The 24,892-nt window shown below is 32.9% G+C and overlaps 1 protein-coding gene and 1 non-coding gene across 4 annotated transcripts; both read right to left on the bottom strand.

Moving 5' to 3' along the window:
- Window positions 1-19,563, bottom strand: LOC106875920 (high mobility group protein 20A). 3 transcript variants are annotated; one of them, XM_014924233.2, is made up of 12 exons: window positions 18,274-19,563; window positions 14,760-14,889; window positions 11,462-11,517; window positions 10,266-10,321; window positions 9,112-9,321; window positions 8,611-8,725; window positions 7,551-7,597; window positions 6,871-6,946; window positions 6,497-6,712; window positions 5,798-5,936; window positions 1,847-1,873; window positions 1-748 (listed from the first exon to the last, which is right to left on the bottom strand). In XM_014924233.2, the coding sequence occupies exons 2-12, from the start codon at window positions 14,837-14,839 to the stop codon at window positions 736-738; spliced, it is 1,035 nt and encodes a 344-aa protein (XP_014779719.1). In that variant the 5' UTR covers window positions 14,840-14,889; window positions 18,274-19,563; the 3' UTR covers window positions 1-735. The 3 variants fall into 3 exon arrangements, with proteins under 3 accessions (XP_014779719.1, XP_014779720.1, XP_014779721.1); XM_014924234.2 differs by lacking the exon at window positions 1,847-1,873 and having other exon boundaries at window positions 18,274-19,555; XM_014924235.2 differs by lacking the exon at window positions 14,760-14,889 and having other exon boundaries at window positions 18,274-19,554.
- A 1,989-nt stretch (window positions 19,564-21,552) lies between these two features.
- On the bottom strand, window positions 21,553-21,688 carry LOC128249988 (U4 spliceosomal RNA). The gene has a single exon (XR_008266128.1). It is a non-coding gene; the product is annotated as a U4 spliceosomal RNA (small nuclear RNA).
- Between the last annotated feature and the right edge of the window lie 3,204 nt (window positions 21,689-24,892).

The following is a 24,892-nucleotide window of genomic DNA, read 5'->3' as shown; positions in this document are numbered from 1 at the left end:
TTTAATGTTTATGTTGCAAAATTTTTAATTTTGAAGCAAAGTTTAATTCATTTGTAGAGGAATTATATTATACATACATATATGTATGTATGTAGGTATATATATATGCGTGTATGATTGTGTACACACAAACACACACATATATCTATAGCATTGAATGCCTACGTCATACATGAATTTATTTGTATGTGTATAGATGTAAGCATTTATGTCTACATGTGTGTGTGTGTGTGTGTGTGTGTGTGTGTGTGTGTATAGTAAATTATGAGAAGTTCCAAATTATTCTCATGAAAGAGATGGACTATAATACAATGATGTTGTTACGTTTAAAACAAATCAGAAAGTCCACAGGAAGATCTTACAGTTTACAAATGTGTTGAGTTATACAAAACAGCTGGAATTGGTGTCAGATGACAAATTGACTTTGTCATTAAGCAAAGGACAAAAAAAAAAAAAAAAAAAAAAAACTGGAAAGCAGTCAGAGGCATCGTCTCAGGCTTACTTTCTGCAAAATTCATTTTTCACGTTCAATTGTTTTATGAGTCACTTGAAAATAACAATGAAAAAGTTGGAGAATTGCTGGTGAATGTATGTTAGATGTGTCTCTGAGGATTGGAGGAAACGGAGAGTGTTTGAGCGCTTCGTTTCAGTAGCTGTGTAATATTCCAGTTCAGGACTGATGAACAGAGCAAATGTCTTTGACCAACACAGGCTGACGTTTCTAACCACCTGATATCATAATTTATCTCTGAAAATATAATAATTAATATTTCTAAATAGTCAAAAATATAAAATAATTCCATAACAATAAAAAAAAAATCTGTAATTATAAAAAATATGAAAGCTGAAACTGAATAAAAGAAAATTAAAGAACATTCCCAAGAAAAAAAAAAGATTTTCACCATTTGTCATTGAATAGCTTGAGGATCCCTCCTCCACTTGTGGGTTACCAACCTGCCCCTAATTAAAAATGTGACATATCTCGTTAAACCACCATAATGATTTCATTAGTGGTTTCGATATGAAAATTCCATCAGAACTTTCCATTAAGTTTCAAGTTCAAACATCACCTTATATCATCATGTAAAAAAAAAAAAAGTTACTTTACAAAACTTATTCAAATTCTTAATTATTGTCAAATTAACTGAAATACATATGTTGATTCGTTAGAATTATGATCCTTCAAGGGTTAAGCAATGTGATTAAGCTCAATATTACAGAATTGCTATATTAAGCTTGATAGATTACAGATTAGATAATTGCACTGAAAAAGCCTTTAAACACGCAGATTATTGTGTTGCTATTATTTCGGAATCAGAAGTGACACCAACCTTAACCATCTATTTTGCTACACCTTCAGGAAGCATAGAAACAAACACAAACAAACCAAGCAATAACACAACTGAGGACAAACTGAACGTTTCTACAATGGAAGCCATTTCATTAAAACAATTTCAAATTAGAAACAGAAATCAAGAGGGAACAAAAAAAGAAAAAAAAAAAAAAGTAAAAAAAGAAAAAAGAAACAAATTAAATTGAAGCCAAATTTAGTATAAAGTTAATAAATAAAACTTGCATTCCTTGGCTAGTTTGCGTGAATGGAAGAAGAAGAAGAAGAACAACAACGCTAACAGTTTCTGCTGGTCATAAAAATAGTTAGCAAAGCTGAGATTCATTGATATTTCGGTTATCAACAGCAAAAACACATTCAGAATTTCATTCAAAAAAACCAAAAAAGGAAGAAATTAAAAAAGTTTTTATTTGCAACAAATTTTTTTCTCAAACATAGAACGTTATTTAGACATGGGGTTTGAATGATTCTGAAGTTTAAAGATCCAGAACTTACCTTGTATAACAAATGAAGTCTTGAAATCTGAATAATGGATAGGGTTCAACAATTGAGAACATTTGCAGAAAAAAAAAGGTGAAAATAAAAATGTAACTGAAGATTATGATTATCTTGTAATACGACAAATGAACGCAGAAGAAACTGTACGGTCAGATTATGAGAAATACTCCTAAAAAAAGAAATGAGTATTAATTTGAATCATGAAACAGAACCTAAACCAGTCATTTGGCCCAACAAACAATCAAATAAAAATCTCTGATTGAAAAACAGAACAAAAAACCCCAAAAAACAAACAAACAAAAAAAAGGCTGTGCACATGGAGCCTGCTGCCCCTCGAGTGAGATCTGTTTTTGATATTTGACTGGACATCAAATGATAAGAGAATCCGGTTTTGAGTGTAAGCAGGACACACTCAAAATTGGAAAAAAAGTAAAAAAGAAAATAAATGAAGAATGCCAAAGCAAACAAGTGAGAGACCATCAGGGAAAAAAAAGCAACGCTATATATGTACAAAAACAAAACAAAAACAAACATTAAATGATTGGAACAATAACAACAATAAAAACAGTGTTAAAACGAATGCAGCGGATTAGAGGGAAGAGATGACTTCATTCTATTAGTAAACAAATGACAATTCCACAATTAATGAGTTGGGATATATCAATAAAAACAAAAAGAAGCAAAAAAAGTGTGTGGGGGGAAGTGGCAGGGATAAGGCAGTGTTTCTAAGTCATCTGAAATAAAGCATCCTTGTTCATGCTGAATACAGAATGTCTTTATTGGTCTTTGATGCATTTTTTTACGAAACTGAAGTGAAAAGCTTCACAGATACAAACATGCATCATTCTGTTATAGAAAATAATCGAAGGTAGCATATGGACTACAAAATAGATAATAAATAAACAAAAAGTCAACAAATTGAAAGGAAAAAAAAAAAAAACCTACAGGATCAGAAAGCTAAAAAAACTCCAGACTTCTTCAATATTGAAATAATTAAAAAAGAGAGAGATCTGCTCCATCAAGATGCTTACAAGCCATTTATATTAATAAATTTTGGCACAAGGTCACCAATTTCAGGGAGAAGGTAAAGGCAATTATATTGAGCCCAGTACTTGACTGGTGCTTATTTTATCAGCCCCAAAATGATGAAAGGTAAAGTTGACCCCAATGGCATTTGAATTCAAAACAAAGTCAGATGTCGCTAAGCTTTCATGGCTTCTGATCTTAATTGATCGCAAGTGTTATCATGCACATTGCTCTTTTGTCTTGGTCTAAAAAAAGATGGGTTACTTGAACAGTGCAACATTAGCTCAATTAGTAATAGGATTCCAATCATGTCAGCAACTAAGGGAGACAACTTCAGACATGTTTTGATGCTATTAAACCTCTCCAGTAAAGATTCAACTTCACCTCACTGAAATAGTGAACTGAGAATCACCAGGTCAATGGACAACAATGCACAGGAGTAGACAGGAACATCACGAGATTTGTAATAAATGTATCACTGCAGTTAATTACTCAGAGAGGCCATCCAAAGCAAAAACAATAGTCAAGCTCGTGTTAACATATTTAATGCAGGGAGCAAGAAAATTCTATCAATTTTGTTTGGAAATGCTTGGAAACTAGAAAGCATGAGAAAGATGCTACAAAATGTCAGTTCAATTAGTCTATTTATTGTAGTCCAGAGAGTTGTTTAATAGTCAATGGTGATTAAAATGCAGGCAACATTAAACATAAAAATAGCAGTTTATATTACCATCGCCATTCAAAAAAAAAAAAAGGGGTATGCAAAAATAAAATTAACCCCGTCAAATTTTTAACAATTTAATCTTTCTGAGAAAATTAATACAAATTCCAAAATGAATATAATTCCAACTGGAAATTATCTGACCTTATTAGAAAATCTATTTGATTTATAACAATGCCAAGTCCATCATCATTGATAAAATACATTGAACAATTTTATCAAATCTACAAGAAATTTTACTAGAATCAGTTAACAAAGAAAAGAGGTATAACAGTAAAACTGTTTTCTTTTCTATCTCTTTTATACTCATTAACAATTATTGGTTAATTCTATAATCTTTTATTATAATAAATGGGCAAGTCTCTCACAGGAGTAAGACAATCCTTCTGATGAACAGGTAAATACATAATTTCATTCTCTCATACATGACAAGATAAACAATTTCTAGTAAACTTTACAGCACACAACCTCCTATTAACATTGCTTCAGATGATATTTAGCTCTTCATAACATTTCAAAAATGCTAGATGCAAAAGAAAGCCAAAGCAGCCCAGAATATGGAATTCATATTTTCTGTAACCCAGACAATGGAATCAGAGCTGGAAATGGTTAAAGTAAGAGAATAATAAATCAGGAAGGAAAAAGGAAGAAAGAAGTTTAAAGAGCAGTTATGGCTGTGTTGGAGGCTAAACAACAATCATCTGTTCAGCATTCAGATTACTGTCAAATGTGTTACTTATTTATTCACAGGTAAAAAAAAATTAATTATGTATTATTTTGTAGCTTAGAGATTTCAAAAATGTGAGTTTATTTTTAGAATGACATTGCATGGTAGGTGTGAGGAGCTGGATCTGGTCAGTTTGAACATAAACAGGTAGAATATTTGGGTTGGATATGGCTGGATTAAATGCTGAAGGGGTTAAGGGTTTTTCTCTCTCTCTCTCTTGTGAAAAGCAAACTTTATTAACCATGTAATTAGGGAAGTGATGCAACTTGGAAATGAAATCAGGTTACTGCAAAGTCTAGGGAGAAATAAATGAAGCTCATTGGATGAGATAACATGTGAAAAGACAGAGCAGAAGGAAAGGGAAAGTGGGTGTGGACATGTGATGTGAATGGACAACAAGTGTTGAGTGAAAACTACCTTGTTACTAACTGTTGTATGTACCTGTGGCACAGAAAAATGGAACAAGAAATGAGAAAATAGGAGTAAAGTCAGATGTCAGGAAGATGGGAGTTCAAATATGGGATAGCAAAAAACAAGATGGTATGATGCTGCATGGGACATGTGAAACCCATACCAGCATGACAAAAAAGGCATCAAAACGATAATAATGATTGATATCATATCAGTAAGGATTATCCACAATGTTCATATTTGTTCCAATAGAACCAATATCTGAGATAAAGAAAAACCTCTCCAATCAACAAAATCTGATACATTCAGAAACAGAACAGAAAAAAAAAAAAAGTTGCTTGAATAAGCAAACCCCTTCTTTGCAATTACTTTTGAATTGATAGGAGCCAATGAAGGCACCTGAACCTGCTGGAAATAACAGCCAAATCTCCCACTACCTTGTAAAAGGAAATAAACACTGAGTTATGTACTCACACACACACACATATATATATATATATATTTATATATATATAAAGGATAAGAGTATGTGAAAAGTTGTTGAATAAAAATAGATTATTGTTCAGACCAGATCAAATCTAGCTGTGATATCAGAGTATAAACTTCCCAGATATCAAGAAGAACTAGCATGGACTTTAGTTTCCCTATTGTTGTCTTGCTTTTTTGCTTATTTATTTATTTATTTATATAAATATACCAAATTCATAAAATCAGAATTTCAAAAGTACCGACACAAGGACAAACTTTTAAGACAACTCCCCACCCTCATACACATTATCAAAAAATTAAGGGAATTTTAATTATGTCTTCCACCTCTTTATCCCAATCATCTGTTTCAAGATTATAATGAAAGTAAGCTAATACGTGTTGGAGATTATTCTATGCTATTCATCGAGCTTGGATGCTTCTCTTGACTTATTTTCTGTCAAAAGTCTCTTTATTTTTTTTTTACCTGAACCAATATCTCTCTTCAGGATCACATCAAGCTTCCCCTTGCTTTATTCCTTTTCATTATGTTTCTAATTAGTTGACATAATTTTAGTTTTCTAAATGAGAAACTCACCCGTCAACATTTAGTCTTCCAACAATTTCCCTTACTGTAACAATGAGGCTTTCATTTTCTTGAGGAGCTTCCAGAATGATGCAATGCAATTTTGCCATATAAGAATCAATAGTTTCTAGTGTAGGAACTTCGTTTGTACCTGGAAACAACAGAAGAACATTATGACAAAACTAGAAAACATTCAAGAAGTTTGCATCAAAATGCATGAAATAATATAAATTGTGTTGTTTATCAAAAACAATTAAAAGTTAAAAATAATACATATCAAGAATGAAACACGATGGTTTCGTGAGAGAGAAGAGGATAAGCCCACGGAGCAGAGGTGTAAGCCAAAGACACGCAACGGAATTGACTGTATGAAAGAGTATTGAAAGAGGAGATGGTGGTGTTGAAGTGGATGATGGATTAAATCTACCATCCAAAAACAACAACTGTCCCTTCGACGGACGGCCACACAATTTTCTCCTAAATTCCAGTTTCAAGCTTTTGGGAGATCAAACCTGAAACTAGGCAATGATGAAGTAAAAATATTTTTATTTATAAAGTATTTAATTTGAAATAAGATTTATTAAAGTTAGGCTTTACATATAAAACAGTTTAACAACAATACTGCCACCACCCTGACCATCAGGTTTTAGTATTGAGGTATTTACTTGAAAACAAACAAAATTAATAGAAAGAAATCTAACAGAATCTTACCTGGCAATCGCACATTTGCAAAGTTAGTTGTCAAAATTGTACGAAGTGTATTTAAGTGACACTGGAGAGCCATATTGTGGTTCCTTTGTTGTACAGCTTCCAATTCAAGTTTCTCTATAGCATGTTTCATGTTTTCGATATGTTTACTTAGAATAGCATTTTGTTCTTCTAGTTCGGTGGTCTGCTTCCGTAGCTGCCGTAATTCTTGTTCACGTGCTGAAAACAAAAGGTAAAACCAAGGAAATTAATTTCAAAATAAAACTTCAAACCAAATTTAAAGTAATTTTATGTTTGTATATTTTCTTTAACATCAAAATGGAACAAATGTTGACGATCTTTTAAGAATTCATGAAATATGATTTTAAAATAATTACTTTTATTATGATCCAGAAATTCTTCAGTAAAAACAGGAATATCAAATGTTCCATAATCCTCTTCATCCTTTTCAGGCTGTAATGGATAAAGATTAAAGATTAACATTTAGTCTTCAAATAATAAATATATAACCTTTAGCTGTTCACTAAATGCCTATTATAAATTCCAGCGAACAACAGGTGCATGGGAACTGATAAACTACAAGACTTTTTACTCTGGTCTTATCAGCAAATACTTCATTTCTTGTTCTGTACTCCAGAAAATATAATAATTCTATTTAATCAACGTTTACTTCAATGAAAAATAAGTGTATCTTCTTTCCACTCCCCGCCCCCCACCTGAAAGTGCTAGACATTGATAACGAGCAGTAAAATATGTCATTTCATATAAATCGCTCAAGTCACATCTATTTCATAGACTACAACATTCCAGAGCATTCACATCCTTTTGTTTTGCTTAATAATTCTCTCTCTCAGGCTTGATATGAATAAATTCAATGCTTCTGCATTTTTTAATGTTGAATCACAAGAAAAAGTGACACTGCGAGAATTAATGTAGAATTTTTAGCCTTACAAAGTTGATGTTGAAAGGAATCTGTCTACTGCCAAAACACACACACACAAACTCAGCTTGGATTAAAAGCTAAGCCATATAAATACTTTCATGAAATTGTATTTACCTGTAGAGCAGAACCATTTTGACCATCATAATCTTCTCTTATATCACCTGGAAAAGAAAAATGATTTATTTTTGTATATTCTCATGTGTTGAGAAGGAACAATGACAGCAACGGTATGTTTACCTTTCCCCGGGGGACATCACAACAGAAACTTGGTCTTGGATCTAATTTGTCAAGTTAGCTGTATACAACATGTAAATTATTTTTTAATCAATATTATTTCATTCAAGGAATGTTTTTAACTATAAAATTATTGAATATTATATAAATTCTAAACCAACTCTTCTTCAAAGACTTAAGGAGAATATCCATTATTATTTTCAGAATATTTACATGAGATATAATAGAAAAATATATAGCAATTGCTGCATTATGGGCACTGGGTAAGGCACATAGCTATTTGCATCAGTTTGATTGGCTGATCAACAGCTTGCATATTTTAAAGGTTATTGAAAGGTATCCAGCTGCAAATTTAAAGATGATGTAATACACATCATCATCATCATCATCATTCTTTTATGTCTGATTTTCCATGCTAGCATAAAGTTGGATAGGTTTCACACCATCTTCCTACTTGTCATGTTTGTTCATCATCTGAAATGCACAACAAAGAAAAACCACCAATCGTTGTTGTTGTGACAAGTTTGCTGGATACCCTTCCCCATTTATTGCCAGTCACTTTACAGTATGGATGGCACATTTCGTTTAATCTGCAAGGATTAATGATTTTCCTTTATTCTGTTACTGCTCCCCTTTGTTCAAGGTTACTCAGTCCACATCTTGTCTTTAAACCTGTGAAAACTAATCCTATTTTTCCTAAAACGAAAAAATAATGTAAAAGAAAACACACACACACCTGTCTGTCATTCAATTAGCAAAACTGTTAATATACGGTAATCAATCAATATAGGGTTCAAGCCTCATTAGTGTTCTTGTTTCTGTTTGCTTTGAATATATTTTTCTTACTAATTTAGGACTTTTTAACCAAACATTTTTATTTTGTTCTCGGAAACAATATTTGAGAAATTTACCTTCTGCCAGGATAAATAAATTGCCTTACTTTTTAATTTTTTTTCCTTTTGGAGTTTAAATAATTTATATGCATCTGTCTTTTGGTAAGCTTCCATATCTCGTAAATATCGTTCTTTGTCCTTCTCTGCATCGTCAAGGTATCGCTGTAAAGAAAAGAAACCAATAAGCACGAGGAACTATGGAACTCTGATATCGAGAGAAATGTTCTGTTTTGGTACAATTTTCTTTATTTACTGACACTGATAAAAGCATGCAATTGTGGTTAGCAATGAAATGCAATAAAACAATATTAATATATAGGATGATAAACCAATTTGACAGTTTTCTATTTGCTTTAAAACAAACTGGAACAACCCACATTAAGAAAAAAATTAGAAGCATAAAACTATTGGTTGTTGAGTTTTACAAAGATGTTGGGTGAAAATAGATTTAATTCAATCAGTCGACCATTACTGACATAAAACAAGATTTGTCACAACAGAATTGAATAATTAATTTAAAAAAAAAAAAAGATAATCAAATGGATTACCTGTTTTTCTCGTGGTGCCAATTTAGACCATTCACCACCAAGCTGTCTGGTTATTTCAGAAAATGAGAGATTTGGATTCTCCTGGCGCAACTTTTCTCGTCGCTCATTTAAAAAACGTACATAACCAGTTAAAGGCTGCTTTGGAGCATTTTTATCTTTCATTGTTGCTTTCCTTTTTTTACCTTTAGTCCAACCAGGTTTTTTCTTTTGCTGAAATAAAAGCAAAATTAACAAAGAATAAATTAACATGCTTAATGTGAATAATTTAGGAGAATTAAGGTATCAATAACGATAATAATAGGATATCTAGATATGAGAGTAGCAAGTTAGCAGAAACAACGTACAAGACTGAATAGTTGATGTGGTTTAGTTTCGACAGGCTGCTGGTAAAGGATGTAGAGTTATGAGGTTGCTTGGGCAAACACATGGTTCCAAGTTGAGTCCTATTGTATTGCAACTGAGGTGTCTTCTGTTGGTTAACGGATGCCTCCTGAATGAAATTGAAACACTAAATGGAAACAACTCCATGGAAGTGCCATACGCACATATACAGATGTGGTGGTATGCTTTTAATCCACAGGTATCAAAGGACTTCACAATAGTAAATCTAAATCAACATCATCTTTTATGTTTTGCCATGAATGTGAGACAAGTCAATATACAGATGTTGGGGTTTTGTTTTCCATTTTACATCCAATATTTATGCTGGTATAACTGAATGATTCTGCAAATATGTTGTTTATTGATGTTCTTTGCATAAGGACAGGGGTTGGATCAGCCTTTCCATTTACTAAGCGTTCTATCACAAAATGGAATTATATGCATTTTGTACTGAGGTTCAACCACACACAATTTAATGCTTCACTTAAATAGACTATATTAGCAGTAACAGAGTGTTAAACCTTAACAGCTAACTCAAAGCTATATCTATACAGGGTATTCAACAAAGTTTATTTTCTGTAATGTTTTGGTCAACATATTCTTTTCTATTTTTGTGTGTGTTATTCTTGAAAATGTTGATATAGATATAAATCCAGTTTATAAGCAACCAATAAACTAAGTGTTCCACAGAAACATTGACTGTCAAACCATAAATTAGAGTACTGAGTTTTTATGTAAGAATCTATTTTATAGCATTATTAAAAAATTCTTACGTCATGAGAATCCTGCATGTCAGGTCCCAGTTGGCTCTCATCTTTCTGAAGCATGGCTATAAAATAGCAAATACAATATTTTCAATCAGTAACACCATATACTTATTAGAAGAGCACAAACTATATTCGAAACTATATTTAAAAGTGAAATGCTTTACAACTCTGCAGTTTATCTAATACATATACACACATAAGTTAATATACATCTATATTATTTTGAATCATTAAATTGTGGAAAGAAGTTTTAAAAACAGGATACTTAAAACTACCCTAATTCTTTTGGATGCTAAATCTACAGATCAAGTGTTCAAACCACATTGGTGAGACCATCTTCTAATGGTACTCTGTGATTTGGTTAGAACATAGTTGGGTTTTCAATGGCACTAGCTGTGAGCATTTGTCATATCTTCATAGCTGTGAGTTGAAATTTCAATGGGGTTAACTTGCTTTCTGTTCTTTAAGGGTTAATAAATAAGATTCTGTGGGAAAAATTTAGGGACATGACTAGCAGCTACTCTTACTAAAAAATACTAGCTAGGAGGGGAAAAAAAAGGTCTCAGAGTTGTACAGCTATATACACACACACACATATATATATATATATATATGAATTCAATCTTAATTTTCAAACAAAACAAAAGGTTAAAATAAATTATATCAAGACTTTAGAGCTTCACTGTATAAAAAGCAATTTTGCATCTTTTCTCTAATTCACAGTTCAACTGATTATTCAAATTATTAAAAAATTTTATGCATGAAATAACATTTTTTTGTTGTAGAATAATTGATCTACAATACCAGCAAAATTACTGGTTAGTAATTAGCAACAAAGACAGTAGAGATAAGCAATATTGTATTTTTTAAATATTTTACAGTCACTAATGTGATGAGAGAACACATTAACTTACATGAACAATTATACTCTCAATACTCAGAGCCATAGTTCTTAAAATAACCAAGAGTTTGGAGGGCTGCTCCATATCTATTTAGAGGTATATTGAATTGATGCATTGGGAAAAACTGAAAGAAGTATAACATTACTTCTTTATTGCATGATTTTGGACAAACTCACAAACGAGTTCATTATTATAATAGATTATTTTTTTAAATATATATATTTGTTCAGTTCACTTTTTTGGCTGCTGTTCTCCAATAAATAAATGGACAGGTATCTTACGGAACAGAATTGCATTTACCTTGAGTTGTCAATTCCTGTCTACTTTCAGAATTGAATCCAGGTTCTGAATTATGTCTGGAAACAAGAGAATAAAGAAAAATTTATAATTTTTTTTTTTTATAAAGAAAGCAATAATATTTTGACTTTGAAATAGAGACATTGAAAAAAAAAAGGCCACATGACACTCTAAATTAATTCATTGGTCCAACTCATCAAATTATATTTAAAACAATCCCAAACATCATCATGGTCATTTAGTGAAGTTCAAGCATTAAATTTCATCTCATCAACTGAAACCTAAATATCATGGACAATAAGTTCATTCAATTCAATATAATTCCAGTTATGATACTATAAGGAAAGCTGCATGGTGAAAAGGGTTACATAGAACATGGTTTGTTGGGTATATGAATTGGGCAACTTGGAATCTAAAAAGACAGTGATCAATGTGTAGAGAGGAGGAGACAGTTATAAAGATTCAAACTAAACTAAATGAATGCAGAGTTCATAACAAAAGCTTTATAAACAATGTTAACAACATGACTCATGAAGAATAAATCAGGGGAGTATTTTGCACACTAAATTCAAATATGATGGGATCTCACATATGTCTTGAAATGAGGTTACCCATGCTATTAATAGACAAAACTCCCTCTAACAGCATTTAAAAACTAAAATAAAGGAAATAACTTAATTACAAGTAGTGAAAATTTGCAATTCAAATTACATATGTAAGACCCAGCCATGTTATAGGTATTTATTATACACAGCATCATATTGTGTGTGTGTGTGTGTGTGTGTGTGTGTGTGTAAACTGTCTCCAGCCGAGTCTAGATTCTTGAAGTTGATGTAAATTATTCAAAATTCCTTGAAAGCTTTTGCAAGATAAATCTGTAAAATGGAGAAAAATCTGAAGCTTATTGAGCCTTTTAGTGAAAAACTGATTCCTAAAAATGATCCGATGAAATCATAAACTACAGCTTTGGTGAAAATAGTTCAACCTTACAACATACTAACTGATTTTCATTTATTCAAGCAAATAAGTTTTAAAAAACCCCAAACACTAATACACTGGCAGTTGTAGGGTCTGAGACTATATATCCCTTAACCATTCCCCTGCTGTGTGTGTGTGTGTAAAACTAATTTCAAGTTATGAATAAAAACCACTTTTGCATATACATTCCTTTGCTTCAGCATTTAGATTCTTACCAGTCTCAATTCACTTCAAAATTTCCTACAAAGATGAGAGTTTGTGCTGAAGGAAATCCACAAAATATTCACATTTTATAGGGGAAAAAAAATACAAGGATTACAAAGACAAAAATATTAAAAAAACTCAATGGAAACAGGCAAAACGGAAACACCAAAATGTTGAATAGGTAACAACATGTATGAAATGAGAATAGTGACATCACTATTAACCCTTTGGCATTTAAACTGGCCACATCAGGCCCAAATATTCTACCTGTTTTGTGTTCAAATTAGCCAGATTTAACCTCTCACACCTACCCTACAATGATATCATCAAAATAAACAATTACATCATTGAAATCTGAAAGTGGGGAAATAATGCATGGTGAATAAATAAGTATAACATTTCACAAGAGTTTTCTGAATGCTTAAAGGGTTAAGGTCACACCTCCACAGAGTTGATCTTCCCTGTTCTGAACTGCTGACCAGAATAACTCAGTACTTTACTCAGATCAGAGGTCAGCCGTACTAGTGGAAGACTCTTCTGACCAGAAGCCAACTCGTTCTAACCACTTTGCTATTATTGTTACTTATAAGGAGTAAATATTGCCAGAAACTGTCTCTAGGTGTTTAAGCTGGATTATATTAATATATTCTCAATATTATGATTTTAAAAGCTTGTAATTACAGATTACTACAGTAATTACAATTCTAGACTATTTTACAAGTCACCTACAAATTAAATTACAAAAGTTAATTAGAAAGTAGTTATTTTGAATTTATATTACTTCCGTACACAATTATGAAGCAATCATTAATTAACATCATTATTTAATGTTTATTTTACCATTATATATAAATGGGTTGATTTGTTTTGTTAAAGACAAACTATTAGCATAGAAACTATAATCTCTACATACGTAATCCATGTAATGGTAGAAGTAATATGGCCATATCTGGCATCACCCCCAACTATTACATATATACGTGTGTAGAGTCCTTCAGTAAATGAAACAGAGAGGGGAGGCTTGTACAAATGGTTATCATTTAGTCCAAGGTCATCTGACGGGGCAGCTCTATGATCAAGAGTCTTCCAACCATGACCATTTAGTATTTCTGTGCCCAGGAATACTGCATATTCAGGATGATTGGATACGTCCTTCATCCTTTCCATCCGTTCAGTAGATGGTATTGAGACATCCGACAGATTAAAACGGAGTTGCACATTTTGAAAAAAGGATTCAGCTCTTCAAACCAATTTATACAAAATACTTCAATAAATCATGTGATTGCTGAATAATTAAGATATTGTACTCACATATTTAAATTAGGCGAGAAGATATGTTAAGATATTTGGGCAAAACAAAATGGAAATTTTCAATAAGATTTCCCAACTGTTTTTATATTTATTAATAAATCATTTTCTTATTGTTAATAGCAACTTTAAGACATGCAAAATCCATGCATTACAAAATTCAAAGACAACAGTTTATCTCAAGCATTTAAAAAGAGACAAGGGTTAAGACGATGAACACACAACAGAGTGTAACTATTGAAATCTGAGGGTAGAGCAAGCATCCCGGCCATCAAACATTAAAATACATGGAGCCCATATTTGTTACATAGTTTTCATGTGGTTGTATAGATATGATTTGAAAAAATTCATTAGGAGTTTCTCGGACTTGAGTTAAAAGATCAACATTATTTTAACCAATCTATTAGCATAGTCTTAAAATAGGGAAGAAATGTTATTTTTTCAAAACAACAATTTTACTTTATTTGGGATAAGATATGACATAAACAGGTGCAAAACTACCATTATGAAAGAAACTATTTGAAGATAAAAAAAACCTCAAATAGAGAATGAGGTCATTGAAGGTGTTGAATTCACAAAAAGCATAGTGGGAATTTGAACCTGTAGCATAGGAATTCAGGTAGCTTAACCACACAGCTTCCATGCATCTCTTAATATTGATCAGAATCCTTTCCCATTAGCTACCTAAAAGAATAGGATACATTTGGAAATGTTTCTTTTTCATAGGGAAATAGAACTTCATTCACTCTGCACAGTTAAGGTACGTTGATTAAAAATTTACAGTTTCCGTTAGATATAGAAATATCCCTACCCAGAGTCCACTGTCAAATCATTGCTTTCTTTTGAAACGTCTTCTTCATAGCCATCATATGGTAACTTCAGTACAGACATTATTCTTGGAGCTGGAGAGGATCTCCAACTTCACACATTCCAGATCAAAACTGAAATAGACATCATATGAGGTGACGGACTGATTCCTACAGAAGCTGGAGAAAACAATATACAGGAGACTGTTTAAAGAAAGTGACTACCTCTCTATTGGCACCACTCATTAGGTCTCAAAAATCTACCTTTATATCTCAGCTTTCTGAAATAAATTACCATTATATTATCCTTTGATTTGTATCAGCTCTTGAAGAGAGAGAGAAAGAAAGACAAGTCCCAGCATTTTAGACAAGCACTAATAAGATATTATAAGAAGCACTACCATGAATGCAAACAATAAAATCTATTTCTCTTAAAAAATTAGTGTTTAAACTATATTAAAATCACAGCTACATGAGACAATGGAAGAACAAAGACTCCAGTCAAATTCAGGCTCAAATTTTTAAGCTATTTTCAACAGCTTCTCTGGTTTTTACAGTTTAAAATATAATTCATATACAAAATAAATTTACTAGTTATTATTGAACTATGTTTATACTTTGGATTTATAATAAAATAAATATTTAAATTTTTGTATCATTGATATTAGTTTCAAATATAAAATGATCAAAATTTCAAATTACCAGAATTAATTGAAAATATACAATTCATTTGACTGATATGTAGTTTTATAGTTCATATATTTCTTCATTAAATTCAAGAGAAATATTGGGTTTGTAATTTTGGAAGCCTTACAGAAATTAAAAGAAAAGAGATTGATAACTAATGAGTTTGAACAGTTTCATGCAATTATTATTATTTTCATTCAATTTTGGCAAGTTAGATGAAGAGGAAAAAAAGAAGTCAAGCAAAGTTAGCAAGTTTAAAATTGAAGCATATTGTTTAATAGTTAAATTAAGAGTTTTTGCTAAATACAAATTACTAAAATATATCAACTGTTTGAATAATCAAATATATAGTGGAATGCAATTCTTACTTCAAAACTAGATGTTTAATGACAATGATAATATTTCTGACAGGTTTTGAAATGTTTCACTATTGGGTTCTTTCACATTCCTAACTTTTAGTTGTCTACAATCAAATTTGTAAGAATAGGATAAATTACAAGATTTAACAGCAAGGAAACAATCTCACCAAGGAGTCTATTTATTGGAAATCTGTCAACAAACAAATCTTTGTATTTTAATTTCTGATACACAATTGATCAAAGTGGTTTCCATTCATGTGAACAAGATGAATATCAACTGTAAAGTTAGATATTTTATGACACCAAAGCTATTTATTGGGAAACTATTTCTTTTGAGGTTCCTTCTTCTATCATATTTGTGTCAGGCGTATTACTGTGTTTACTGATGAAATATCTAACAATGATTCACGACTTTCAAACAACAAACTGAGGCATACAGTATTTTCAGGTATATGACAGTCTGACTGAAGAGATGCAAGTTTATGTTTGTACCCCAAATATGCTTAAATGATGGTACTCACCTGGCTAGATATACTGATAGAAATATTGAACGACACAGACATCAGAATTTACAATGCTTATGCTCCAATGATTCAGTGTATTGTATTAGAGAATTTACCACAAGTTAAATACTTCACATATTTATTCCAATGAAGAAAGAGTAAAATAGCTTGGCAAGGTTCAAACTCAGAATTGTTAGGGACTTAATCTGATGATGCATTTAAACCTGGCATCTCATATCTAGCTCACACACACATTATGAATTTACAGCATGTGGTATTTAGTACACCACATTTAAACTGAATTATCCAAATTTATGTGATATATATATTTAGTTCACATTGTCAGGTATAGTTTTTAGGATGTCATAAAACAGATTCCGTTTTTTTTTTTGGTGTTTTTGTACAGAGTAACCAATAAGAAAAAAAATTAAACCTAACCCTTAATATCAATGTAATCGAATATTTCATCAGTGATGTCCTCAACAACAATTTAACTAATTCATTGTTATTTTTGATTCTTGATGTAGTTGGAAGAGAATAATTCCCGGATGATTATTTAGGCAGAATGAAACCATTTAGTTACGTATCTTGACGTCGAGTTCAAATCACACCGGGAGTCAGCTTTTTATCTTTTCTGGGCCGATTAATAATTTGAACATGAGTCAAGTCGAGAAATCGATTAAATCGACTAGGAGCCTGATGCCAATATTAGGAATCGTTATTATAATTATTAAAGGAGTATACTTAGTAGAAAAGATTATTATTGTTACTATTATTATTAAAATCGTTTCAGAAAGCACATGACTGATTGCACATGAAAAAAAACAACACATTTGATTTAAGCCGAATTGAAATACTAATAAACATTTCTATAATAGGCACAAGGCCTGGAATTTTGGGGGAGTAAGTCGTTTACACTGACCCCCTGTACTCAATTTGTATTTATTTTACTGACCCCGAAAAGATGAAAGGCAAAGTGAACTTGGGTGGAATTTGAACTCAGAACTTAAAGAGAGACGAAATGCCGCAAAGCATTTTGTCTGTCATTGATTATGTTAGGATGCAACAAAGGCCTAAAGTAATAGTTTCAGATTTATTTTAACAATTAATATATTAATTAAAAAACAAAGAAACGAAAGAGTAATTAAATAACTGGGATTTGGAACAATTATTCAATCAGTTATTCGATTCTTACGTTCTGGGTTCAAATAGTGTCGAAACCGACTTCGCCATTCATCCACCCGGGGGCAATGAAATAAGTACCAGTTGAGCTAGGGGTTCAAGGTAATTGATTAGCCCATCAATCAAGATTTCAGGCCCTGTGCTTGCAGTAGAAAGAATTATTCAATCAGTTATGATTTTCTATTATAACTTTGTAGTTAGTATTTAGTTAGTTGTTTACTTGCGGCAAGACAATAATAAGGAGCCAGTATATAACACACACATCATATATATATATATATATATATACACACACACACATTATATATATATGTGTGTATATATATACATATGAGCACACAACATATATGTATGTATATATACATGCTTTAATGGTAGTATTGAAAGTTTAGTTGAGTCAAGTGCAAAATAAGAACATGACGAAAGGCTGTATTATTATTAACAAAAAGGAATATGTGGTAAGTTGAAGAAATAACATGCAACAAATACTGTGTTTGTGCATCTCTCTCTGTCTCTATGCATCATCTCAAAAGAGTTATTTACAAATTGTTTAATTAAATATATTTCGGAACACGAAAATTTATACACTCTCACACACACACATATATATATATATATATGATAGATAGATCGAGCCACAGACACAATGAGTGGAGAGAAAAGAGGAATGACGCACAAAACGAAAAGGAAAAACAGCTTTTCTGGCCACATTTCTTGGCTGCAGAAAATTCTGTGTTTATTGTTAGAAAGAGTTTATTGGGAAAAACTCAAGAGATAGTTTCACTTACCAGACAGAGGCCGGCTATAACAACAAACATGTGCGCCTATTTCTCACAACCAATATTATTCCATCTATTATTGCAATATTACTCCGATATTATTCCATATATTATTGCAATATTTATTCCATGGGAAAAAATCTTTCAGAGATTCCGCAAGATGGCGGATGGCTGAGTAAAGGAGAGGCGGAGGGATATGGGAAACAAGCTTGATGTGTTTTGTTTGATGGCTAATATATGAAGCATTCTATACCTATAGCTAACTAGATTTACAATTGACCTTGTACTTTTAGCAATTCGGAATGTTTGTCCGACAAATCATTGCCATTTTGTGCAGCATTTAGCAACAACTATTAATGTTTTTTTAACGAACTTTTTCGATGACGGGGAAGGATATTTACCGGAAGTTGCTTATTAACTGCTATCATGTGTATACTGCTACATCCGATTACATAGCGTACTTAGTAACAGTCCACGCCGCCAACCTCGAACGAGGATGACGATTGCTTCACAACATTTAACACTTAGCATTTTCATAGACTCAATCACATAAAATATTACGGTTATTCATTTTATATGCCTATGCTGTCTTCTATATTTCATTCGTAAGGTTCAGTTTTCTTACATAATTTTTGTGGTGAGCATTCGAGATGACGTTACCATAGCAATAAGTAGTCTTGTGAAAATGAGAACGGTCAGCGCACTTGTATTATAATGCAAGCAGATTCTCAGGCTGTGAGCTGGCAGAATCGTTAGCACACCGGACAAAATGCTCCGCAGCATTTCTTCCGAATTCTGCCTAAGTCTAGTTTGCCTTTCATCCTTTCGAAGTCGACAAAATAAGTACGAGTCGGTTACTGTGGTTGATGTTATCGACTTGTCCCCGTCCCCTTAAACTGTTGACCTTGCGCCAAAATTTGAAACCATTATTATAAGGAGATTCTTTCATGCCGTTATTTGTTGATCGTTTGTGGAACCTAATTGCATTGTTTATAAGAACTTACACTCATTTCATTTTTCTAAAAGATATTCATTAGTTAACTCCAAGTCAGCCTTGTAGAAAGTCTTTGATCAAAGATGTTCCAGTTTTTATTTCTTTGTGGCTATGTGGTAAGAAGTTTGCTTCCCAACCACATGGTTCTCAGTTCAGACACTGCGTGGCACCTTGTGTAAGTGTCCTTGACTACAGTCCTGGGTCGACCAGTCTTGTGAAGAGAGTTGATAGACGGGAAGAGATAGATAGATACCCTTCAGTGTGTTTGTGTTTGACTACTACCAACACTTGACAACCGATGTTGGCTTTTTTACGTCCCTGTAACTTAACGGTGCGGCAAAAAGTAACCGATGAAATAAGTACCAGGCTGACAAAACGTACAGGGTTTGATTTGAGAGAGAGAGTTTGTTGCTATTTCTAGCAGAGCAATCGCACAGAATTCTCAATTCTTCAGTAATTATAATGTTTTAAAATGAATTATGAAATCATTTGTGATACATAGTTCCTTCTATATGTGATTAATGTTATTTTATTCATTGTACAGGGATAAACATTTAGTTATCTGTTTTTAATTATGGTAATCAGAGATCTTGTCTTTAGAAGTGGAGGAATTTTCGATGTTCATATTTTAGCAGATCATTAGCGACAAAAATGAATTAGTTTACGCAAGAACGTTAATTCGAACCCGGCACCGCAGACAGTCTCGGGTCACCTTCAACACGATAGGCTACTGTTGTGCTCCTTGTACATAAATCTTAGCTTTGACTTAATGTGTGTGTGCGTGCGCGTGCGACATTGCTTTCTTAAAACAAAGAAATGGAAATAAATCACGAGGGAAACGTGTCACAATTCATTTAGATACCATAAATGATAACAGTTATGACATTAATATTTCAAGCCGCTTATTAACTAACAATGTATGGCTTCTACGCTATGACAATACGGTATTACACCGTAGGGGAGGGAGGAATTACGTTTTATTTACGTTTTTCATACGTTTACATACTTGGAGTCAATGGATGTTTCGGATCTTGCATCAGTGACCGGTAATAAAGTAACAGGAAAAAAGTCACAATTAATATATGGTGGCCTGGAATAAAGTCACAGGAATAAAAAAGTCACAATTAATTTATGGGATCCGGAAAAAAAAACCCCTCGGACCCCGCTTCCCGGACAAAGCCCCTGTAACTTTATTTTACCTGGATTTCTTGCATCATATACACACTTCGTTTCTGACCAGGCTCCCGTGGCTTTTATTGGTTTTTCCACGTGTAACCTTTCGAAGCGCCCCCCCCCCCCTATTGGGAGTTTTATTTGTTACATCTTTCTCTGTTTTCTTCACTGTTTACACGAACGTTTTCTTCTTTTCGGACAAAACCCTTTGTAACTTTCGTCCTGTCTTTGTCCTTACATGTTTTAAAAATTTATATTAGTATTATTCTATCTAGGACTATATTATTCAAAGTACCCTTTCATTGTTTTCAGACGGTAGGTTTGTAATCTGAGAGAGGTTTGGCTGCTATCTCTAGCAGTTTGATTGATAACACAGTTTCCTCGTAAGCAAGACTTGTTCAGTTCCATGTCAACCTTAATCAAAAGCGTTCCAACTTTGACCATCGTGGGATTTTTTTCAGGGCAATACTATCCGATGTATCACTTTTTAAAACGGAGAGCAGTGATTTAACTGATATTTGTAGCATAGAGGCTCTACACGTGAAAAATTACTAGCCCCCAGGCAGGCTCTGATATAGAAAACATAAAATCAAAGGCGTTCCAGTCGTGTTCATCCCGACTTTTTTCCATTTATATTTCTTGGATGAAATGTATATATATATTTTTTAAAGACGATACGATAGTGTGTGATTTTAAGGGAGATTGTCTGCTATTCTTGGCAGACCGAATAATCGCAAAAGGGCTAAATCCAACGTCAATGAGCTTTCTCCAAGATAATGAAAAGTTCTTTATGTAGTCGCACAATCTGCTAATAACAACAGTCAAACCTCCCTAAACGTTAATCCAACGCCATCATATGTGGTCAGGGACATATTCAATAAAATACGTTTTGATCGAACAGACTTAAGGATCAAAGGCGCTCTGTCCGTGACCATCTCGCCTTTTTTGTTGAGTTCAGGAACATATTCAATATGAAGTCGAAATACCACGTGAAAGAATCGTTGTCAACATGGATAACCATGTCACACATGCAACAACCGTGCTGGGTCATTGACATCGATTCAGTAATCATTATCGATACACAACCAATCAATACAGTCTGATATTAAAGTGATTTCACACCTCCGTAGAGGTGCCTAAAAATTGCGATTGGCGCCCATTAGGCGCCATCGCGGGGTATTGGGAATAGTTTTCAACTAGCAATAACCACGCCTCGGATAACCCTCATTGGCTATGGTACCGCCTCTGCGCAAAGCTAAAGAGTTACGTCTGGAGTACAAACTTATATATATTTAGTGTAGTATCAACTGCTGGTATAGATATTTTATAAACTCTCTAAATTAATTTAAGTATGGGTATAATGACAATAATTTGAAATAATTATTTTATTATTGTTATTTATAATTATTTTCAATTAAAATAATAGCATAATATAAAAGAAATATTTATTAACGTAATGTTTTAAAAGTATTACTTTATAGGAAGATTAATTGAACAGGATGTACATGATTATCTCCCGTGTATATTGCCGGCATCCGCCTTCCTAATTGCGTCGGTGCGTCGGTTAAGAACAAATTATCAATTATAAATGAGAATAAATATAAATAAACAAAAACAAAGAATTAAAAAAGCTACAAATGAATTGATATTTTTGTTTTTATGCTTATAATACGGAAAAATAAACGAATCATGTAGACATCACTTATTTTTGCTAACTAGTATCTATATTATATGTTTTAATTATGAAACATTATTTTCGATAAGATTTTGAAGCGGTTAAAAAACCACAACGATGTACTGCAATTATTATTATTATTATTATTATTATTCCTTTATATTGTAGTTCATCTTCAGTTTCGAAGCGATTTTAGAGAATAGCGTACCGTTTTCCATTTCGCTAACTCAAGATCATATTTTCGGTTTCGTAAGCTTCTGCATTCATTTCAGTTTTGCAAATAAATAACAATATTCAAAATAACAGAATTACTTCAGCAACAAAAGATTTAAACGAACGAAGACTTGTTTTCTTATAGCAATGATAACTTTAAATCGAAGGAAGGAAATACTGTTCACGCAGAGCAAGGGGGATTTAGGGTCGTATCTGTTATTTAAAGCAAATCAAAGATACATTTAAATTATGGAACAAGAACTGGGGGAAAACAACTGCATAAATGAAAAACTAGTCAATTCTCGAAGGAAAATTCGTCGGGAAAGTGATAACTGTTTTTGCGGAAGTAAAAACGGTAGCATTCTAACATCCTCAGATCATAAATGAATTATTATTCAAAGAAATCCTATAACGGCGACTTTGATGTTTTATTGTTTATAAACTGGAATATTAGCAGGGTTGAGATTAGCTTTCCTACATACGAGGTCGATAAATAGAATTAATTCTAATGAATTGGAATAAAATAAACCAACTAGACACGCCCTTACAACAAAATCGACCGACCTGCTAGAAATAGCAGTCAAATCTCATTCTAATCACACTCTTAGTAACTGAGAAGATCACACCGAAGAATGTGATCACAGCGTCTAAAATCAAAAAGTAAAACGTTTGGTCAATGTCGTCGTAGAGAAATATTAATTTCCCTTTTTATTCATTATAGCGTACAATTTAACAATAACATAAAGGATTAATTATATTTCGCTTTACCCAGTACAACGTGGAATTTTAATTTATCGCTGAAATTGTAATTTCACTGTGTGTGTGTGTGCGCGTACATACGTATGTATGTACGTACGTACGTATATATGTATGTATGCATGCGCACGTGTGTGTGTGCGCACACACAACTCGTGCATGGGTGTGAAACTAAGTCACATTCACGGCTGATCAAAAGTTTGCTTTCTCGATATGATTGAAGAAGGAGGAGGAGAGGAGGGAAAAAGAAGAAGGAGGAGAAGGAAAAGAATATATCTCTCCCCTGAGAGGGTGTGATCTGAGAGAGATTTGGCTGCTATTTCTTGCTTGCTGGTTTCAGTTCCCAGCTGGAAGCATTTCCCATAATTTCCATTCTTTTCACTAACAACTCACCAGTCAAAAAGGCGAGACCTGCCTTCGCACTCAAAATTCCTTTCTCAGAGTTAAAGGCCATACTAATAATTCTGGTATGACTAGAAATACAACCATGATTGGTTATATCTTAATCTGTCACCTCTTTTAACACTTGCCATTAGGGAACTTTCATAGAGTTTGTCCAGTTGCTAGCATTTGAACCACCTGGCCCCTGATTTGAGGATGACTTAATATCTTGATGTGCTTCTGTCTTCAGTAATAACTTCTGAGTCCCTTCTTGCCACCAATGTCAGAACCACATCAAAAGGGCCATGACTGACTCCCTTCCCTAAAAGATGAAATGCTTCTAAGCATTTCGTCCAGCTTGCTCACAATTCTGTCTACTTGCCACCTTCAATGATGCACTTATTGTCTACGAATGCACAGATGCACAACAATTTGCCAGACAAAGGCAAAAGAGGCATCAAAAAGCAAGTTGAGGAAAGAAAGACAACAATGGAGGCCAGAAGTGCAGGCAAAGGTCATAGGATAAAACAGAAAAAAAGTGAAAAGTGGAGAGTAAAAGAGCCTTAGACGTTAACGGATTTCTAGAAGTATCCTAGTTGTTAACTGATAAGGATAGGTTGTTCCATGCTTTGATAATTCTAGATATGAAAAATGTTTCTGAAAATCATGGATGCTGAGTCGTAGAGGTGTTGAATTGAAAAAGGTGGCCAAAGTTGTCATTGGAAAGAAGATGGGATAATCCTATGAGCTTCTACCAATTCAGCTGTGAGAGATATTGAAACTTTAATGTATCAATGTCCAGAAAAATAAAATGTTCAAGATTCAATAAATGATGAACAGAAAATATGTTTGGTTGTACATCTCTGTACAGCTTCCAGCAGATTGACATTCTAAACAAGATGGTGGAGTCCAGACTGGAAATGCAAACTGTAAGTGAAGACACACCATAGCCATATGTAGTTTTAAACAAATTGCTGCTGGTGAGTGAGTTATGAAGTCTTACTGAGTGATACGAAGACACTTTTGGCATTTTTTGGATGATTTTAAAAATGTGGTTCAGCCAACACAGACCATTACTAAAAGTAATGCCACGGTTACTTTCACCAGTAGATTTCTTAAGTTTGGTGTTGCAGAGGAATTTGATAAATTCCAGACTTTTCATCTCCTTGTATCTCTTTTCGTGGAAAGGTTTCAATGTCGTAATTTTCAATCCTTTACCCTAAAAAAAAAAAAAATATATATATATATAATAAATATAGATAAAAAGCCACCAGGAAATAGTTCTACTCTCTATACTTTCTAAAAGACAAATTCCACCAGTCTCAAAGCAAACTACACATAGAAGTTGGTGATTTGGTTCTTAAAAGTTAACATGTTCTTAATATATGTGTAAGTTTCTTAATCATTTTGCCTTTGTAACAACTGGAGTCTGGGCA

Source organism: Octopus bimaculoides, chromosome 18, assembly GCF_001194135.2.
Source record: "Octopus bimaculoides isolate UCB-OBI-ISO-001 chromosome 18, ASM119413v2, whole genome shotgun sequence".
NCBI classification, from domain to species: domain Eukaryota; kingdom Metazoa; phylum Mollusca; class Cephalopoda; order Octopoda; family Octopodidae; genus Octopus; species Octopus bimaculoides.
The sequence above is the reverse complement of the archived record's forward strand: the minus strand, read 5'-3'. Positions and strand labels throughout refer to the sequence as shown.